Genomic DNA, 19,902 nt, shown 5'->3' on the forward strand with positions numbered 1-19,902 from the left:
GAAACAAAATGAAAAGCAGAACTTTGTTGAATTTTCTTCCATTTTGTTTTGCAAATGAAATGAAATAAAACATTTTAAAGTGTTCTGTTTTGCTTCAGACAAAGGCACATCCCCACTCTACACAAGCTCTTACAAAAGACAAATACAGAATTATCATCCTTTGATTTCTTCCATCACGCTTAAAGCTTGGCAAGACTTGTTTTGAATTTGCCTTTTTATGTATTTATTTTTTGGACAAGCTTATTTAACGGGTGCTTACCTTGCAGTATACACATTTTTTTGGAAATGGGTGGAGGTTTAGTGCATCTTTAGTCTATGTTTAAAACTGGCTGTAGTACTGATGACCTACACAATGACATGGACCAGGGAGAAAGTTAATTATTGACTTTGCTTGATCTCTCCATGGCATTTGACACCTTGGACCACATCATTTTGTTGGGGATATTTAGTACACTGGGTATTAGAGGAACTGCATGGGCGTGGCTGTTGCTTTTTTTTTTGTCAGGACGATTCTAGAGGTAAGGGTTAGGTCATGCTGTGTCAGACAAAAGGTCCCTGGAGTGAGGTGTACATGGTGGCTTCCTGATATTTCTCTTGCTGGACAAAATGCCTGATGAGACAGTAAAAATGTTGAATCTGTATTTAAAGGCCACAGCAAGTGGGTTTCAGGCTAATGAATTAAAGCTTAACTCCAAGACCACGATCCTAGGAAAAGGGAAATAAAATATCCCTAAGCTGGATACTCTTTTCAATGATTAATGGGATGACAATTTAACCACAGGCACAAGTGTGCATCCTGGAAACTTAAACTCATTCTTGAACATGTTAGGAGGACCTGTAAATTGGTCTTCTCTAAACGGAAATGGTTTTACTTAAAGAAGCCAGCATTAACAATAGTAAAGCAAATGTTAGTGACTTTGCACATTGATTACTGTAATGGGCTGCACTCATATCTACCAAATAAGACAATTAGGAAACTGCAACTTGTGCAAAATACAGCTGCATGGTTTTGCAAAGGAAAGCATGTGTCACACTGCTATTAAAGGACTTATACTGCTACCAGTAGTGAACAAATGTAAATTTAAAATCAAAGGAGGTAATTTTGAGGAGTTACAATGTAACCTACTATCATAGCAATCTTAAGTAATTTACGTGCACAAAGTACACTTACACATAAATATTGTATAGATATTTCAATAGCCTATATTGTAGCAATTTTTAAAAGCCCACTTGCACAGGTAAAGTACATTTTTCACTTATAAAACCCCGTTTTAAGCATGTAAATGCTTTTTAAAACCAGGCCTTTAGCCTTAACTTTAAAGCATTGCATGGTCTGGAACCAACAGAAGATGTTACAGGAAGTCTACTGTATTTGTCCACCGCAGGAATCTTGTTTAAATTTATAGTACAAAACTGCACAAGTCAGTGTTTCAGCATACACTTCTGGTATGACTTCTGTTTGCTGAGATGTTAATCGGTTTACAGACTGTGCTCTGAGCTATTGTGCCTAAGCTAATGTCTGTACCTGCACTACTGTTTACTGTGAAGGAATTAACATTATTTGAATGATCATGTTCTTTCTCACATTGCTCTTTTATATATAGCCCCTGAAGCAGACCACATTGTATGGGCAAAACTTGGCCCGAGTTGGGCACTGGTTTTTACCTTTAATTAAAGTATTTCCAGACACCAATCTGATTTTGTTTTGGTTGCATTGCTGCTATGTTGGATTGGCTTCCGTGTTGTTTTCTGGGATCATCACAGAAAGATTAAACAAATTATTTTCTTTGTTGTTTATTGGGGAGATACTTATTCTAGAGACAGTTTTCAAGGGTGATGATTCAGATGAACTGACCCAAATCATGGTGAACCTGGAAGATGTAGTAGGCCAGATTGACAAACTAAAGAGTAAGAAATCACCTGGACCAGATGGTATGCACCCCATAGGGTTCTGAAAGAATTTAAAAAAATGAAATTTCAGACCTATTTCAATTAATTTGTAACCTATCATTAATATCCGTTTGGGAGATACCAGTTCTGGAGATGGTTTTCAAGAGTGATTCAGATAAACTGAACCAAATCACTGTGAATCTGGAAGATGTAGTAGGCCAGATTGACAAACTAAAGAGTAAGAAATCACCTGGAGCAGATGGTATGCACACCATAGGGTTCTGAAAGAATTTAAAAAAATGAAATTTCAGACCTATTTCAATTAATTTGTAACCTATCATTAATATCCGTTTGGGAGATACCAGTTCTGGAGATGGTTTTCAAGAGTGATTCAGATGAACTGAACCAAATCACTGGGAATCTGGAAGATGTAGTAGGCCAGATTGATAAACTAAAGAGTAGCAAATCACCTGGACCGGATAGTATGCACCACAAGGTTCTGAAGAAATTAAAAAATGAAATTTCAAATCTATTAGTTAATATTTGTAACCTATCATTAAAATCATCCATTGTACCAGAAGACTGGGGGTGGCCAGTGTAACCCCAATATTTAAAAAGGGCTCCAGGGCAATCTGGGAAACTATAGACCAAAGTGCCTGACTTCAGTGCTGGGAAATATAGTGGAAACTATTCTAAAGATCAAAATCGTAGAGCATATAGAAAGACATGGTTTAATGGAACAAATTCAGCATGGATTTATCCAAGGGAATTCTTGTCTCAAAAAATCTGCTTCATTTTTTTGCAGGGGTTAACAAACATGTGAATAAAGGTGAAACGGTAGATGTAGTGTATTTGGATTTTCAGAAGGCATTTGACAAAGTCCTTCATGAGAGGCTTCTACGAAAACTAAAAAGTCATGGGATAGGAGGTGATGTCCTTTCGTGGATTACAAACTGGTTAAAAGACAGGAAACAGAGAGTAGGATTACATGGTCAATGTTCTCAGTGGAAAAGGGTAAACAGTGGAGTGCCTCATGGATCTGTACTTTGACTGGTGCTTTTCATTATTTATAAATGATCTGGAAAAGATTACGATGAGTGAGGAAATCAAATTTGCAGACGATACAAAACTTTTCAGTATAGCTAAATTACAAGCCGATTGTGATAAATTGCAGGAGGACCTTGCAAAGAATTTAAATAGCCACATTAAATAGCAGATGAAATTTAATGTGGGCAAGTGCAAGGTGATGCATATAGGAAAAATAACCCTTGCTGTAGTTACACAATGTTAGATTCCATATTAGGAGCTATCACCCAGGAAAAAGATCTAGACGTTATAGTGGATAATAGGGATGTGAATCGTTTTTCAACGATTAAAATTATCGTCCGATAATGTTTATATCGTCTTAAATCGTTATAGAACACGATACAATAGAAATTCTAACGATTTATCGTTAAAAATCGTTAAATCGTGTTAGTGCGCACTAACTCCCCGTTAGTGCGCACTAACTCGATTTAGTGCGCACTAACTGAAAATGATACAAATAAACACTTTCCAGGTCACTGAAGGTCAGTTAGGAATGAATATGTGTTCCTATTGGCTGGCTGCCCTCTTATCTATTGATATTACCAAGGTTACCACTGAGGTGATGGTTGGGGGGATGGGAAATGGAACTGGAAACTAACGAACACCAACAGAAAATGAAACAAAGTGTTCACACTTCCCAGGTCAGTAAAGGTCACTTAGGAATGAATATGTATGTATGTATTCCTATTGGCTGGCTGTGCTCTTATCTATTGATGTTACCAATATGGTTGGGGGGATGTGAAATGGAAACAGTTGGAAGCTTGACAAAAAAAGTAATGTAATGATCAGCACTCACGTGACTAGAACTTGTTTGTTTATTATTTTTGTTAGCAGGCACCTGAAATGCTAGTGCATGTTGAATTTGCCAATCACTGTGCATTTTAGAAAGGTGGTCCTGGCTGGAACTGTACACAGTTCAAATATATGTAATTGATTGTTGGTAAGTGTATTTTTTAAGTAGCCACACTGGCACCAGTATGTTTACTTTTCCTCCTACTTAACTCACTAGCTCAGCTTTGTAAGAAGGGCTTCTCTGCTTGTGTGTTGTTTTTGTTTGGTGTGAGGAGAGCAGAAACATCAGATCTTTATTCAATCTACTACAGTCATCTCTTACAGTGCCCTATCCCTATTAATACCAGGAGTGTTGTGATCTTCCTGCACACAGTGCCCTAACCCTGATACCAGTCTGAGACAGCTCCCTCCCTGCATTACTAGTGAGAGACTGGCTTCACAGACAGGGGGGAGCTGCCTGACCCTCACTCCTGACTTCCCCCATGTCCCAGCTAGTGAATGGTGTGTGGGTGAGGGGGGGGGGGGAGGATGGTGAAGTCTGAGACAGCTCCCTCCCTGCATTACTAGTGAGAGGCTGGCTTCACAGACAGGGGGGAGCTGCCTGACCCTCACTCCTCCGGGGTATTGTGATCTTCCTGCACACAGTGCCCTATCCCTGATACCAGGGGTGTTGTGATCTTCCTGCATGCAGTGCCCTATCCCTATTAATACCAGGAGTGTTGTGATCTTCCTGCATGCAGTGCCCTATCCCTGATATCGGGATGTGTGCAAGAAGATCACAACACCCCCGGTATCAGGAATAGGGCACTGTGTGCAGGAAGATCACAACACCCCTGGTATTAGGGATAGGGCACTGTGTGCAGGAAGATCACAACACTCCTGGTATTAATAGGGATAGGGCACTGTGTGCAGGAAGATCACAATACCCCTGGTATCAGGGTTAGGGCACAAGTTCTAGTCACATTGACTGATCACATTACTTGTTTTGTCAAGCTACCAACTGTTTCCATTTCCCATCCCCCATATACTGTCAGTAGGAAACTTGGTAACATGAATAAATAAGAGGGCAGCCAATAGGAATACATATTCATTCCTAAACTGACCTTAACTGACCTGAAAAGTGTCAAATTGTATCATTTTCAGTTAGTGCGCACTAACTCCCAGTTAGTGCGCACTAACGGGAGTTAGTGCGCACTAACTCGAGTTAGTGCGCACTAATCGGAAAAAAAACTATTTTTAACGATTTTTTAACTAAAAAATCGTGCCTAAGACGATTTTCTTGCCCTGCCACACGATTTCTATCGTTAAGACGATATGGAAAACGATTCACATCCCTAGTGGATAATACATTGGAATTGTTGGCTCAGTATGCTGTGGCAGTAAAAAAAAAAAAGAAACAGAATGTTAGGAATTAATAGGAAGGGAATGGGGAGTAAAATGGAAAATGTCATAATGCCTCTGTATCATTCCATGGTGAGACCACACCTTGAGTACTGTGTACTAGAGATGTGAATCGTGTCCTCGATCGTCTTAACGATCGATTTCGGCTGGGAGGGGGAGGGAATCGTATTGTTGCCATTTGGGGGGGTAAAATATCGTGAAAAATCGTGAAAAATCGAAAAAACGTAAAATCGCAAAACCGGCACATTAAAACCCCCTAAAACCCACCCCCGACCCTTTAAATTAAATCCCCCACCCTCCCGAACCCCCCCCCCCAATGACTTAAATAACCTGCGGGTCCAGCAGCGGTCCGGAACGGCAGCGGTCCGGAACGGGCTCCTGCTACTGAATCTTGTTGTCTTCAGCCGGCGCCATTTTCCAAAATGGCGCCGAAAAATGGCGGCGGCCATAGACGAACACGATTGGACGGCAGGAGGTCCTTCCGGACCCCCGCTGGACTTTTGGCAAGTCTTGTGGGGGTCAGGAGGCCCCCCCCAAGCTGGCCAAAAGTTCCTGGAGGTCCAGCGGGGGTCAGGGAGCGATTTCCCGCTGCGAATCATTTTCGTACGGAAAATGGCGCCGGCAGGAGATCGACTGCAGGAGGTCGTTCAGCGAGGGTTCCGGCGCCTCGCTGAACGACCTCCTGCAGTCGATCTCCTGCCGGCGCCATTTTCCGTACGAAAACGATTCGCGGCGGGAAATAGCTCCCTGACCCCCGCTGGACCTCCAGGAACTTTTGGCCAGCTTGGGGGGGGCCTCCTGACCCCCACAAGACTTGCCAAAAGTCCAGCGGGGGTCCGGAAGGACCTCCTGCCGTCCAATCGTGTTCGTCTATGGCCGCCGCCATTTTTCGGCGCCATTTTGGAAAATGGCGCCGGCTGAAGACAACAAGATTCAGTAGCAGGAGCCCGTTCCGGACCGCTGCCGTTCCGGACCGCCGCTGGACCCGCAGGTTATTTAAGTCATTTGGTGGGGGATTTAATTTAAAGGGTCGGGGGTGGGTTTTAGGGGGTTTTAGTGTGCCGGCTCACGATTCTAACGATTTATAACGATAAATCGTTAGAATCTCTATTGTATTGTGTTCCATAACGGTTTAAGACGATATTAAAATTATCGGACGATAATTTTAATCGTCCTAAAACGATTCACATCCCTACTGTGTACAATTCTGGTAGCCACATCTCAAAAAAGATATAGTTGTACTGGTGAAGGTACAGAGAAGGGCAACCAAAAAGATAAAGGGGATGGAACAACTCCCCTATGAGGAAAGGCTAAAGAGGTTAGGGCTGTCGAGCTTGGAGAAGTGACAGCTGAGGGAGGATATGATAGAGGTGTTTAAAATCATGAGAGGTCTAGAATGGTTAAATGTGAATCAGTTTTTACTCTTTTGGATAATGTAAGGTCTAGGGGGTACTCCATGAAGTTAGCAAGTAGAACATTTAAGACTAATCGGAGAAAATTCTTTTTCACTCAATGCACAATTAAGCTCTGGAATTTGTTGCCAGAGGATGTGGTTAGTGAAGTTAGTGTAGTGTTTAAAAAAGGTTTGGATAAGTTCTTGGAGGAGAATTCCATTACTTGCTATTTACCAAGTTGACTTAGGGAATAGCCACTGCTATTAATTGCATCAGTAGCATGGGATCTTCTTAGTGTTTGGGTAATTGCCAGGTACTTGTAGCCTGGATTGTCCTCTGTTGAAAACCGGATGTTGGGCCAGTATGGCAATTTCTTATGTTCTTATGTTCTTAATAACCAGAACGAATGTCCACATTTTTGTTATAATGTTATTTATCTTAGGGTTGTCAACTGGCTCCATTTTTTCAGGGCAAGGTGGTTCAGTTCAGGTTTTACACCATTGCACGAATATATAAGAAATATAACACTTGCCAGCATGTATGGAGTGGTGTAAACTAAGACTGAATTTGTCTATCCTCAGCAAATGCAGCCAGTTGGCAACCCTAAGGAAAATAGCCTACAAAGTTTCATGACCGATTCACACTGCAAGTTCACGTAACAGTATTTACGTACATTTAAGTAACATATTTTTCTTTTGCCATAGCTGTGCATCAATATGATCAATGAGAAGATGCATCAGTATATCAATGAAGTGCTTTTTCTTCAAGAGCAAGCAGAATGTATACAAGAGGGGGTTACCATGGAAACGGTTTACTCTACCAGTAACCAGACCACTGTCCTGGATTTTTTCTTTCAGGTATCCTTTCACATATATATGTTAAAATCTTGCACAAATCAGTAAATATCCTGGTTACTATTGAAGTCGTGTTGCTTTTTAGTTCTTGTTCTGACTATCCACCTCTTTTATTTCTGAAGATTTAAGAAATTTAAGAAGAAACAACTAAAATTGAAGCCTTGGTGGGTGCCTTTAGTGTTCATACATTTTAACTTCCATTAACTCAACTATTTGTCTGTATATAGTATCGAGGGGCCCAATGTATTATGGATATGCTTTTCTATATAAACACTTAAGCAAATACTTTCAGTTTTAAAATGAGTTCATGAAGATGATCATTTCCTACCAGAACAATTATGCAGACAACCATTAAATATTTCTTTAACTACCTGCCTGGTCTAGATTGTGGTTAAAGATAATTCTGAATACCTCAGGTTTCTCAACAATGTCTATTTTTAATTATTTATGTAACTTAGCGATTACGATTATGCTTCAGGTACCGCAAAGTGCGCTCCAATTTGGTGCAGATTGGAAATCTGGATTGTGCTCTGGGGGACAAGCAGAATGCCTTGGGGGGTTCTCTTGGATATCTGCTTAGTCCTTCCGGTTCTTTGGTCCTTACTTCCTGTTGGTGGCCAACGTGTTCCTGTCTGGACATGCAGTTAGTCCTCCCAGCTCTAAGGCTCCCACTTCCTGCTGATGACCAGCTTGTTCCGACTTTGACACAGTTATATTCCAGATTCACAGTCTGCACTTTTCCAGAGCTTGGTGTTTTGTTTGGTCTTACATTTTGTCCTAGTCTTGGTCCTATGTTTCATCTTTCTGTTTGATCCTAAACGTGTTCATGTATCTGGTATTCAGTATGCTTTGTGTATCCAGTCCTCCTGTATTAGTCCTACACTGCATCTGTGGGTGCAAGGGATGTGCAGTCGTTTTCCCCCGAATTAGGAATGGCTCGGGAGAACCGAAAAACGATTGAATTTTTTCGGAAATTTCGGAAAAAAATTCATTTTTGAGTTAGTGCGCACTAACCCGAAAATCGGGGCACCCAAAAAAAAATCCCTGAATCGTGGGAAAAACGAAATTCCTGCAGGGAGGGCCTCAAAAAGAAGCCCAACATGAAATTTGTACCCAAAGCACATCTGTACTGGGTGCCTTTGTTTCTCCAGGTTTCCCAGCAGTGGTCCTGCCCTGATTCTATGGGTACCTCTAGTTCTCTAATAGCAGCATTAATCAAATTGCTGTAAATATTGCATGCGGTAGAAAAAGGGGCATGTTAATTCCTAATTATCACAATTAGCCACATTAGCACTTCACATAGGTATTACCACAAAGTGTGTTCACTTTTTGCACATTGCGGAAAAACCTATGCAAAGTTAGCACACATTGCAATAATTACATTTTCCTAGCTACAAAGTGCTCATTTCACCACACAGAGAGAGAGAGCACCCTATCTTCAAGGCCCTTGTAGTAGTAAACTATTTATATCTCTATCGAAGGCCCACCTTGTAACTCGAGATGAGGTTTACGTAGCAGTGTAGGAGTTAGGGGCCACCTCAAGTTACTAGGTGGGCCTCCTATAGTAGCATAAATAGCTACTTACTATGATGCCATCCCAGAGGTGCTCTCTATCTCCCTCGACATCTCTGTCCCTCCCCCTGCCTAAAAATGCCCAAAAATGAAAACACCATAACGTGATTTGAAGAATGACCCTATAAGTTTGGGTTCTGTATGGACAATGTGTGTCTTGTGCTTCCTGTTGTTCCTGTCCAATTTCTGCCAGTTGCCAGCACCTAAGGGCTCAACTTGAGTAGAAGGTGGTAATTGTAGGTAGAATAAGCCCTAAACCTGCTCCTCTTAGATCCTACCAGTCCCACCTTGTTCATGAATCGCCCACTTATAGATTTGGAGGTCACACCTCTGGTAGGCTATGCCAAAAGAGGGGCAAACCAACCTGTAAGGCTCAAGGGAATCACATCCAGTCACTCCAAAAGTCAGTTCACAAGTGCTATGTTCCAAAACAACAAGTAAAGTTTACTGAAGGCCAAAATGTAGTCCAATAGTACAAACTGCAGGAAAAAAAAAACTTCACAATCTCAAAATACAATTCTCATATACCTTAAGTAAAGTGTAGAAAGAAAACTTGGAAGACATAGACGGATGGTCTGATTTGGGTTCTGCAGATTTCTGGGGAAAAAAGGTATGTCAAAATGAAGGAAGCAGAGTACGTGACAGAGGTATTATCTGTGCTCAATATAATCATACAAAACCTTAGTCTTGGAAAGAAAAAAAACCATAAAATAGTAAAATGATTGTAGTGGAAGGAGCACTTAAGGAGCAGCATTAGGGAAACAAGGTGAAGAAGCAAATGAATAAATGAAAGGTGAAAATAAGGACAGAAGAGGTTTTAATATCAATGTCTTAAATGGTGAGCATTGAGAACAATATATTTTGTAGGTGGCTGAAGAGGATTAATGAATATTTATTAAGAGTTTTGGGGAGAGTGAGACTGTGGAGTAAAATACTTATTAGTTTGTGTGCTTCATTATAAAGGAAAGGCAGCTGATTCTAAATGTGTGTGCCTGATAAAAAGACAAGAAAGCTAGATAATTTTAAATGTATCATCTGAAACAAGGGAGTGATCCATTCCTTATTAATATATTAATTGTCCCTTTGCAGGCCTTTGCCAAATTAGCATTAAATACTCCATATGCATTTAAAGAATTTTAGTTTACATATCCCTACTGCTTTAGCAACCTAAATTAACTGAGAGCTCAACAGTATGAAGATGCAGACAGCAGTCGAGTAATGACATCAGAGCTTTCCAGTCTTTTGCACTGAGTGCCAAATTTATGATTATCTACTACTAGGTGAGAGGTTATATATGTCCACCTGGTGCAAAGAGCTCCTGGTTCTCAGAGAACAAGTCTGATCTCTGGAAACTAGAAGACAGGCCTGGAATTGCTGAGACAGACAGAGAGGTATATAGAGGAGACCTTCAGGATATAGTAGACAAGTCCCAACTCCAGTCTGGCAGCCCTGTGCTGCCTTAGAGGAGCAAGATCTCATGGATTGAGAGAATCAACTTGGTATAGCAGGAAAGGATCCTGTAGCTAGGACCTGCTCTCTAGGTGATGCTTTATGCTCTCACACTGAGGATGGGTTGCCAAGAAGGAAGAGCTAGGTTGGCTGGCATTGATGAATTGATCAATTGGAATGTAGATAGCTGGGTGGCTGGTGGACAATGATGATTACTTGGTAGCTTGTCTACCTGGACCTCATGCATCACCTAGATAGGATTTTAGATTGTGCTGTAGAGGCGCCAGCTGATGTGAGATGAATGGGCACAGTACCATAAAAAAGATGAGTGAGGTTCTAGAAGCCAAATTTAGGTTATTAGGTAGAAAGTCAAAACCCAGAACCTCCAGAGGAGCATTTTCTGACATGTTCCCTGTTCCATATGCAGGATCCCCAAAGGCAGACATAGCTCAGATCCTCAATATGTGGATAAGATGATAGTGCAGAGAAGAGAGCTTTACTTTTAAGAACATAAGAACTTGCCATGCTAGGTCAGACCAAGGGTCCATCAGGCCCAGCATCCTGTTTCCAACAGTGGCCAATCCAGGCTACAAGAACCTGGCAAGTACCCAAACACTAAGAAGTATCCTATGCTACTGATGTCAGTAATAGCAGAGGCCATTCCCTAGGAACTGGGCAACATTTTGGGGAAGAGGGAGTCTATTTCCGAAAGGATGATCTCCACCTTAACTGGAGTGGAACCAGGCTGCTGGTACAAAACTTTAAAAAGGAGAGAGAGCAGCTTTTAAACTGGAACATGAGGAAAAGCTGACAGTTACTCAGCAGCGCATGGTTCGGAGGGATGTATCTTCAAATGATAATAAAATAATATGAGTTAGGACATCCCAATATAGAAGTTCCAATGAAAGCATATGAGGCCCATTTGTCTATAAATAAAGAACAAACTGAGTTAAAAGATTCCAAATTATCCCTGTCAACTACTAAGAAAGTTGTATATTAAAATAAAAAACATACCTTGAAATATCTATATGCTAATGCCAGAAATATAAAAAGTAAGATGAAAGATTTGGAATGTTTAGCACTGAATACAGAAGTTGACTTAATTGGCATCTCAGAGACATGGTGGAAGGAGAATAGCCAATGAGACAGTGCTATACCAGGGTGCAAATTATAATGATAGAGTGGATTGATTTGGTGGGAGGTGGTGCTTTATGTTAGGGATAGCATAAAGTCCAACAGGATAATGATCCTGCAGGAGTTACACAGGAGAATTTTTTCTGGGCAGAAATCCCATGTCTGGTGGGGAAGAGTAAAGCAGTGGGGGCCAAAATGAACAAAATGCTAACAGAAATTGGGGAAGCTAAAAGGTTTGGCAGTACAGAAATAATGGAAGATTTCAATTACTTCAATATTGATTGGGCAAATAGCAGTACATGCAAAGGAGGTAAAGTTTTTAGATGAAATAAACGATTGCTTGAAGATGGTGCCCTGACGAGATGTGCTGACTCGAGCTCCGGCGTTTACTCTTCTCATACTGCTTTCTTTTGTGCTCTTTCATCTTGTATTTATGGGAAAGATTATTTGTGATTATTTGTTCGTATTACCCCTCTACTGGAGCTCTGTGGCAGACCACCTTGCCTGAGCTTGTACATACAATACCCTCTCTGCAAAACCATTAAAAAGGAAAGACACCACCTTACGATCTGGATAGAGCTCCAGCCAACTCTCTAGCTCCTGGAACGCTAACGGGGAAGATGCTTTTTCTGAGTGCCAATCACAGCTTTCCCCCTTTTGAAAGGGCAGCACTTTGGGGCCTGGCCACACTTGGAGGCTGGGTGGGGACCATTGCATGTTGAACATGCATGCTTGAACTTGGAATCCAGGAACAGGCAAGTCGCCTTGTTGAATCTCCAACAAACATCGTGGCTCCCTGCCAAACCTCTGCCCCCCTCTCCCCCCTCTCCCCCCTTTTTGCCCCATCCATGAACCATGAAAGGAGCTACCCCCACCTCACCGCTGTTTATACTCTCCTGCCCATGACCCCCAGCTTGTTTAACATCCTGCCCATGACTGCCCATGACTGCCCAGCTTGTTTAACATCCCCCACACTTTTATTAGTCATTTGTGTCAACCATAAATTGATGTCCTGCGTTCCCCAAGACATATATCTGTTCCCCGCCATCTTATCTCTAAACTTCTCATCCTAATTTAGCCAAGCCCAGCCTTCATAATCTCGAAAAGCTCTTACTATGCTATTCCCATATGCCAGCAAGGCCCCATATTGCTGCGGCTCATAGTGACCAACTACACTTGCTAACCTGAAAAACCCTCTAATCCAGTTCAAAATGTTTTTGGACACCTTAAGACCATCCCTTCTACGCTTCTTACTTTTCTTTTTGTCCTCTTTTTGCTCCCCGCCTGCGCTCAAGAAGTTTAAATATTTTTACATATTTACGTCTCTTAATCCTCCTACGCAACTTACTTGTACCCCTTCCCTTAACTCAGTCAATGAAGCCAAGGCTGGGTGTCCCATATCCTGTCTAGGACCCTCCCCCTCACCTCACCCATGAACACTCAAATCAGAGGTAGACGACCACGACGAAGTCGAGCTGGAATCTGAGCTGGATCTCTTGCTGGACTTCTTGCGCTTCTTTTCCACCTTCACCTGACTATCCCCTAGCACTGTTGAACACTCACCTCTGCCACTCACACCCCCAGCTACACCTGCTGCTCCCTGCTCCATCTCCGGCAACGCTTGTCTTCTAAACCTGGAAGGTTCCACTCCTCCAATGCCGGCCCCCTCTCTCTATTCCTCCGCTTTCGATGTCCCAGGTTGGTTCCACTCCGCTGTGGCTGAGGAAACACACGGACAAGCCACAGTACCTACCGTCCTTCCACTGAAGCACCAGCCATATTCCAGCTCCCTCCCTACCTGCAAACTTACCCTTCCCTCCAGGCCCTCCTCCCCTCAAATCCCTTTCGCTGTCCCAGGCACTTGGTCTACTCACTGTACGCTACGCTCTGCAGCCTCCTACGCCGGCCACCCACCAAAATCCCTCAACACCCCTGCCTTCCCTGCCTTTTCTCCCTCCCGCCCTTTCCCCCGCGGACCTACTCCTCATTTTCCCAGACCTCCGGTATGACCTGGGATCCTACCCTTACCTGATGCACTGAGCGCCATGCTCTTCAGCCTGGCACCTTGTGCTGCGCCTCCCCTCTCGGCGCGAAGGTGAGGTGACTCATTGCTCCCTTGCTCCTCCGGGAAGGCAGGACTGGAATCAACCCCTTCTCTCACTGTCGCACTGCTCTTCTCCACTGGAAAAGGTGCCTCCACTACGGTCTGGCAAGTGCAAAAGTCCTGTACCTTGTCCATGACGACCAGTTCTGTACGCTGGGGCAGCTCTTATTCTCGCCCCTCTATAGACCTCAATTCCCCTCCGTAAACCCTCTCACAATGAAGGAACCTTAGATCCTGCCGCCTCGCTGCTGCCATGAACCCCAACAGCAGTTGCGCTTGGTGAAGAGGGTTCTTGGCTCTCCACAGGAAATGAAAGATCCAAAGGCAAAAATGCCTCTTCACAACCCATGGGAAAAGGGGAAGACCACGACAACGGCAGGGCCTCCACCCCACTCTCGCCTGAGCTGGACCCAGGGGGGAGGTACCCCATATCGCTTTTCCTCTGGCCTGGTCCTTCCTAATTCCATCGATGGCCATCCCATCGTACAGCTCCAACTGCTGCTGGGGAATCCACCACTCCGACCCCTCCTCATCTTCACCGCCTTGTCTCTGCCTCTGCACAGCATGGCCTATCGCACAGTCTCAACTTCCAGCCCAGGAAGAAAGCTAATACTATCTCACTGTGTCAACAGCTCAATCCTGGGCTAAATTAGAATGCAGCTACCAAAGGGCAAAGAAACTGGCCTAGGCTCGAACCCGGGCCCAGGTAAAGCAAAAAACCAGCACACACTCACCTCGCCACAACCAACCCCTATGCAAGCCGACAACAACTGCGTCACCGATTCACGCTGCAACCATTACCTAGCCACAGTTTGAATTGTCACACACTGCCATTGACATCCTCCACCTAATCCCATGCTCTTGGCGTGCTCCATGCCTAACCCCGCCCCCTTCCTCTCACCCCACATTTCTACTTTATCTCTCTGCGCGCTTTTCCCTGGTTATGATCTTCATGACACTCACACACTCAGCTTAGAGGGAACTATGCTTGTGACCTGGATTGGCCATTGTTGGAAACAGAATACTGGGCTTCATGGACCCTTAGTCTGGCCCAGTATGGGGATGTAATAACGAGAGAGACAGAGTGGCCTAGTGGGTCTTGGCACTGATGCCTGTTCATGTGGACAGGTTGGAAGAAGTTTTAAGATTGGTTTTATTATTCCTTATGAGGTTCCTTAATGTTCAGAAATGTGAAATTTATTTATTTATATTTATTTAACAGTTTTATATACCGAAATTCTTGTAATGGTTTACAAATCAGTTCGGTTTACATTGAACAGAAACAGTGCTTCGGTAAATGAAAGCAATTACATAGAACATTAACAGAGCTTCAAATGTGAACAATTACAAAGAACTAATAATAAAATATCTTATTAACCAACAAACAAGCAGAATAACATTTAACATTTGTACAGAAAACAGTGTCCCAGAGAGAGTAAATATAATACATCCGTGATCGCAGAGGCTTAGGTCTTGAACTAAGAAACAGCAAACTAGTGGTTGACGCTAAGGTATTGCACCAAGCTGAAATCATGGACAGAGGGGCATATAAGGGTGTCACTGTACAATATAATAAACGGCTAGTGGGGTGAGGATTAGGTAAGTGAACCGTAGTGAAGGCAACAGGAGCTAAGTAGAGGGGCAAAATCTGGACATGAAATTTTTTGACTAAGGAGATAAAAATGAATAGGAAGGGTGTAAATACTGCTGGGGAACGGGAGGAATTTAATTCAGAGGATTATCTGAATGGGAAAAGGCCTGATTGAACAACCAGGTTTTGAGTCTTTTCTTAAAAGTAACCGGGCAGTGTTCTAGCCGTAGGTCTGGAGGGAGAGAATTCCAGTGTTTTGGACCAGACGCTGAGAGGGCTCTCAATCCTGAAGTTGTTTTTAGAAAGGGAACCTGGAGGGTGTCTTTATAAGCTGCTCTTACCGGCCTGGATGGTAAGTGCAATCTGAGAGGGAATTTGAGATCCAAAGGTGTGATGTTGAAAATTGCTTTGTGGGTGATGGTTAGAACTTTGAACAGTATTCTGAAATTGATAGGGAGCCAGTGGAGGATCTTCAGAATGGGGGTGATGTGATCCCATTTTTTGGATCTGGTTAGAATCCTGGCAGCGGCATTTTGTACCATCTGTAATGGCTTGATAGTATTTGCAGGGAGGCCGATCAGAAGTGAGTTGCAATAGTCTGTCTTAGAGAAAATGATTGCCTGAAGTACTGTACGGAAGTCGTGGAAGTGGAGGAGAGGTCTAAGTCGTTTTAAGACTTGGAGTTTGAAAAAGCAGTCCTTGGTGGTGTTATTGATGAAGCTTTTGAAGTTGAGTTGTTTATCCATGAGGACTCCTAAATTTCTGACTTCGGAGGAGAAACCCGAGAAAGAGGGAAGGGTTGCAGGAAGTGGGTTAAGCTGTGTGAAATTGCCGTCGTGCGAGATAAGTAAATATTCCGTCTTTTTTGTGTTCAGGATCAAGTTGAGGCTTGATAGAAGGTTGTTTATGGACTTGAGGCAGGTGTCCCAAAACTCGAGGGTTTTGCTTAATGATTTGGTAATTGGTAAGAGAATTTGTACGTCGTCTGCGTACAGATGGAAGATTAGATTAAGACTAGTGAGGAGATGGCAGAGAGGGAGGAGGTAGATATTGAAGAGGGTTGGGGATAGCGAAGAGCCCTGGGGAACTCCCAACGTAGAGCAGACCGGTAGGGATTCTTCACTGTTGATTTTGACTTTGTAGGTCCTGTTCTGAAGGAATGACTTGAACCAGCTTAGGGCGGTGCCTTTGATGCCGATGTCTGATAGACGATCCAAAAGATGGGCGTGGTTCACAGTGTCAAAAGCCGCAGAAAGGTCGAGGAGAATGAGAAGACTTGGTTGTTTTTTATCCAGACTTGTGAGGATGGTGTCTGTAAGTGTGATTAAGAGTGTTTCTGTGTTGCGGGCTTTTCTGAACCCGAACTGATGTGGGGAGAGGATTTTGTTGTTGTTCAAGAATTCTGTGAGTTGCTGGTTTACTATTCTTTCCAATATTTTTGCGATGAGTGGGAGGTTTGCAATAGGGCGGAAGTTGGCTGGATCATCCGGGGAGAGATTTGGTTTTTTTAGCAGAGGTTTTAGGATAGCAAGTTTAAGAGGGTCTGGTACATGGCCCTGTGAGAGCGAACAATTGATGATTTTTGCAATATGCTTGGAAATAGTACTAGGAATGGAGAGAAGCAGGTTGGATGGGATTGCGTCCAGAGGGTGAGATGAAGGTTTGAGCTTTTTGAGAATAATTTCTATCTCCAATGAAGAAGTAGGTTCGAAGGTTTCCAGATTTGTAATTGGATGAGTGGTTGCAGTAATAGGGGTTGGAGGGAGAGGAGAATTGTTGCTCGTGAACGGAGCTACGAGGTTTAGAATTTTCATTTTGAAGTAAGTAGCTAGTTCGGCTGCTTTGCTTGCGGCTTGATCATCTGGAACCGCAGTAGGTGATGGTTTGGTGAGCGAAGAGATAAGGGTAAATAACGCTTTTGGGTCGTAGATGAAATGATGGATTTTTTGAGAGTAGAAGTTTCTTTTGGTGCGGAGGATGGCGATCCTGTATTGATGCATAAGTGTTTTGTATGCCGTCAAGTTACTTGTCGAGGAAGGGTTTTTGCGCCAAAGGTGTTCTCTGCTTCTGAGTACTCTCTTGATAGATTTAAGTTCCGGTGTGTACCACGGTTTTCTGTTGTCCTTATTTGAATGAAGAGTTTTTATAGTTATTGGGCAGGTGAGGTCGGCCACTTTTGTCGTGATTTTGGACCAGGAAGCAGTGGCCGAGACTGCGTCAGTGAGGTCGAGAAGTTCTAACTCCGGAGTTAGGTGATTGATGAGTGTGTCAGGGTTACATAGCTTCCTATACTGGATTTTGGTCTTTTGAGACTGAGAAGTGATAGGATGATGATTTTTTAGAGTGGTGGAGATAAGCTTGTGATCGGACCAGGGGATAGGAGTACAGTGTGTGCCAGTTGAGGGGGAGAGGCTCTCATTTAAAAAGATCAGGTCCAAGGTGTGTCCTGCTTTGTGGGTAGGTTCGTTGATGATTTGTTTGAAGCCCATTCCACTCAATGAATTAAGAAGTGTGTCGCAATGAATTAAGAATTAATTAATGAATTAAGAATTAATTCCACTCAATGAATTAAGAAGTGTGAAATCTGCCATTGAGAAACCAGATGTGGAAAGAAAGAAAATTACAAATGATTTAACTCTGGAAGTTTGCAGACTCATTCAAGGTGAAACTATTTTTCAATTTGAATGTCTTTCCCCTAGGGGTGGTACTGAAGAAGAAGCTAGGTGAATTTAGGTGACTACATCATTTATCAAACCCAGTAGGCAGATAATGAATTTTTAAACCCACCCCTCTAGTTTGTTTCATACTATTCTACGGATCAGATGGTAATTATGATAATGGAACGTAGTCGTGGGGCCTAGCAGGCAAAAGTGGATACAGATTCAGGCTACTGCTTGTTCATTTTAACAGTTTTCATTTGTTGGGTTTCAATCTTAAAAGGGATTTCTACTTTGTCATATATCTTCTTATCATATGCACAGTGCTGTGTGCATATTTTAAGAAAGTTTGCATGTTCCTGCAGTAGGCAATGGAGCAGATGGCTTGTTATGGAAGATCATCCATTACCTGGATAATTTTCCATTTGTGGGACCTAACCAATCAGATTTATGGGCATGATTATTAAGGGCTGATGAATTGGGAGTGCCAGTAGCTGAAAATAAGACAGGACCAATTCAGGCTCTATAATTTTGGGGCATAGAAATTGATTCAAATAATATGGTGACTTCTAGTGTAGAGAAGCAATCAGCATTCAAATGTTTTGTTAGACAGATGTTGAAGGCAAACAAAGCTAGATTAAAGTACATGCAATCCAGTTATCTACATTTCACCTATAGGATTATGCCAATGAGTAGAGCATATATTAAGAATAAGCAGTCCATTCAATTGGATTTAAGGACATAGGATACCTTTTTGGACACCTGCAATGGAAAGAGTATGTGGAAGAAAGCTGGTACCAATAGTACAGAATTTCAGCTGTTTTTAGATGCTTCTGGGATGAAAAGTTTTAATTGATACTTAAAGGGCAGCTGGAGTGCAGGAAAGTGACCTATGAAATGTCATGAGCAGGGCATAGGAAGGGACATAAAATGTCTCAACCCATTCAGTATAGACCTAGCATGAAGTTTTTATGGATGAGGGAATTTAAAGACAGACAATACAGGGGTGGTCGACACTATAAACAAGCAAATGGCTCACTCAGGCAAGGTCATAGCTCTCCTCTGCAAGCTGGTTTTGCTATGTCTGCAGCAGATTCCACGTTTTATGGTGACTCACATGCCAGGGATAAGAAATGAGATTGCTAGGGGTGTGCATTCGGTCCCTACGTATTGGCAATCCGCAACGGATGTGCCAATATTCATTGTATTCGTGGGGAAGCAAAACGTATCGCGATTCCCCACGAATACAACTAATTTTCCACGAATTATTCGGCCGCCAATTTAAACAACCCTCCTGATCCCCCCAAGACTTACCAAAACTCCCTGGTGGTCCAGTGGGGGAGGGGGGGGCGCGGGATCCATCCCATGCACTCTCACACCCTTGGTACGTTTCAAAATGGCACGGTAGCCCCTGTGACATAGTAAGGGCAAGGCTATCGGCGCCATTTTGATTCCTGGCACCCGACGGTCGGCCCTGTGACATAGTGAGGGCGAAGGTAGCGCCGGCACCATTTTGAATACTGGCAATACGGCCCGAGTGCAGGAGATCGCTCCCGAACCCCCGCTGGACCCCCAGGGACTTTTGGCCAGCTTGGGGGGGCCTCCTGACCCCCACAAGCCTTGCCAAAAGTCCAGCAGGGGTCTGGGAGCGACCTTCTGCACTCGGGCCATATTGCCAGTATTCAAAATGGTGCCGGCACTACCTTCGCCCTCACTATGTCACAGAGGCCGACCGTCGGCCCCTGTGACATAGTGAGGGTGAAGGCTAGCGCCGGCGCCATTTTGAGTATTGGCAGCCGCTACCTTTGCCCTCACTATGTCACAGGGGCCGACCACTGTCACATAGTGAGGGCGAAGGTAGCGCCGGCGCCATTTCGAATACTGGCAATATGGCCCGAGAGCAGGAGGCCATTACGGTCCCCCGCTGGACTTTTGGCAAGTCTTGTGGGGGTCAGGAGGCCCCCCAAAGCTGGCCAAA

At 43.4% G+C, this 19,902-nt stretch overlaps 1 protein-coding gene across 1 annotated transcript in view; it reads left to right on the forward strand.

Annotated features, from left to right (window-relative positions):
* The window catches only part of LOC115092485 (unconventional myosin-XVI-like), a 507,378-nt gene that overhangs the window by 233,840 nt on the left and 253,636 nt on the right, over positions 1-19,902 (forward strand). The window contains 1 exon segment of the mRNA XM_029603325.1: positions 7,268-7,420. Coding sequence (XP_029459185.1) covers positions 7,268-7,420 — 153 coding nt within the window.

This window comes from Rhinatrema bivittatum, chromosome 5, assembly GCF_901001135.1.
Source record: "Rhinatrema bivittatum chromosome 5, aRhiBiv1.1, whole genome shotgun sequence".
In the NCBI taxonomy this organism is placed as follows: domain Eukaryota; kingdom Metazoa; phylum Chordata; class Amphibia; order Gymnophiona; family Rhinatrematidae; genus Rhinatrema; species Rhinatrema bivittatum.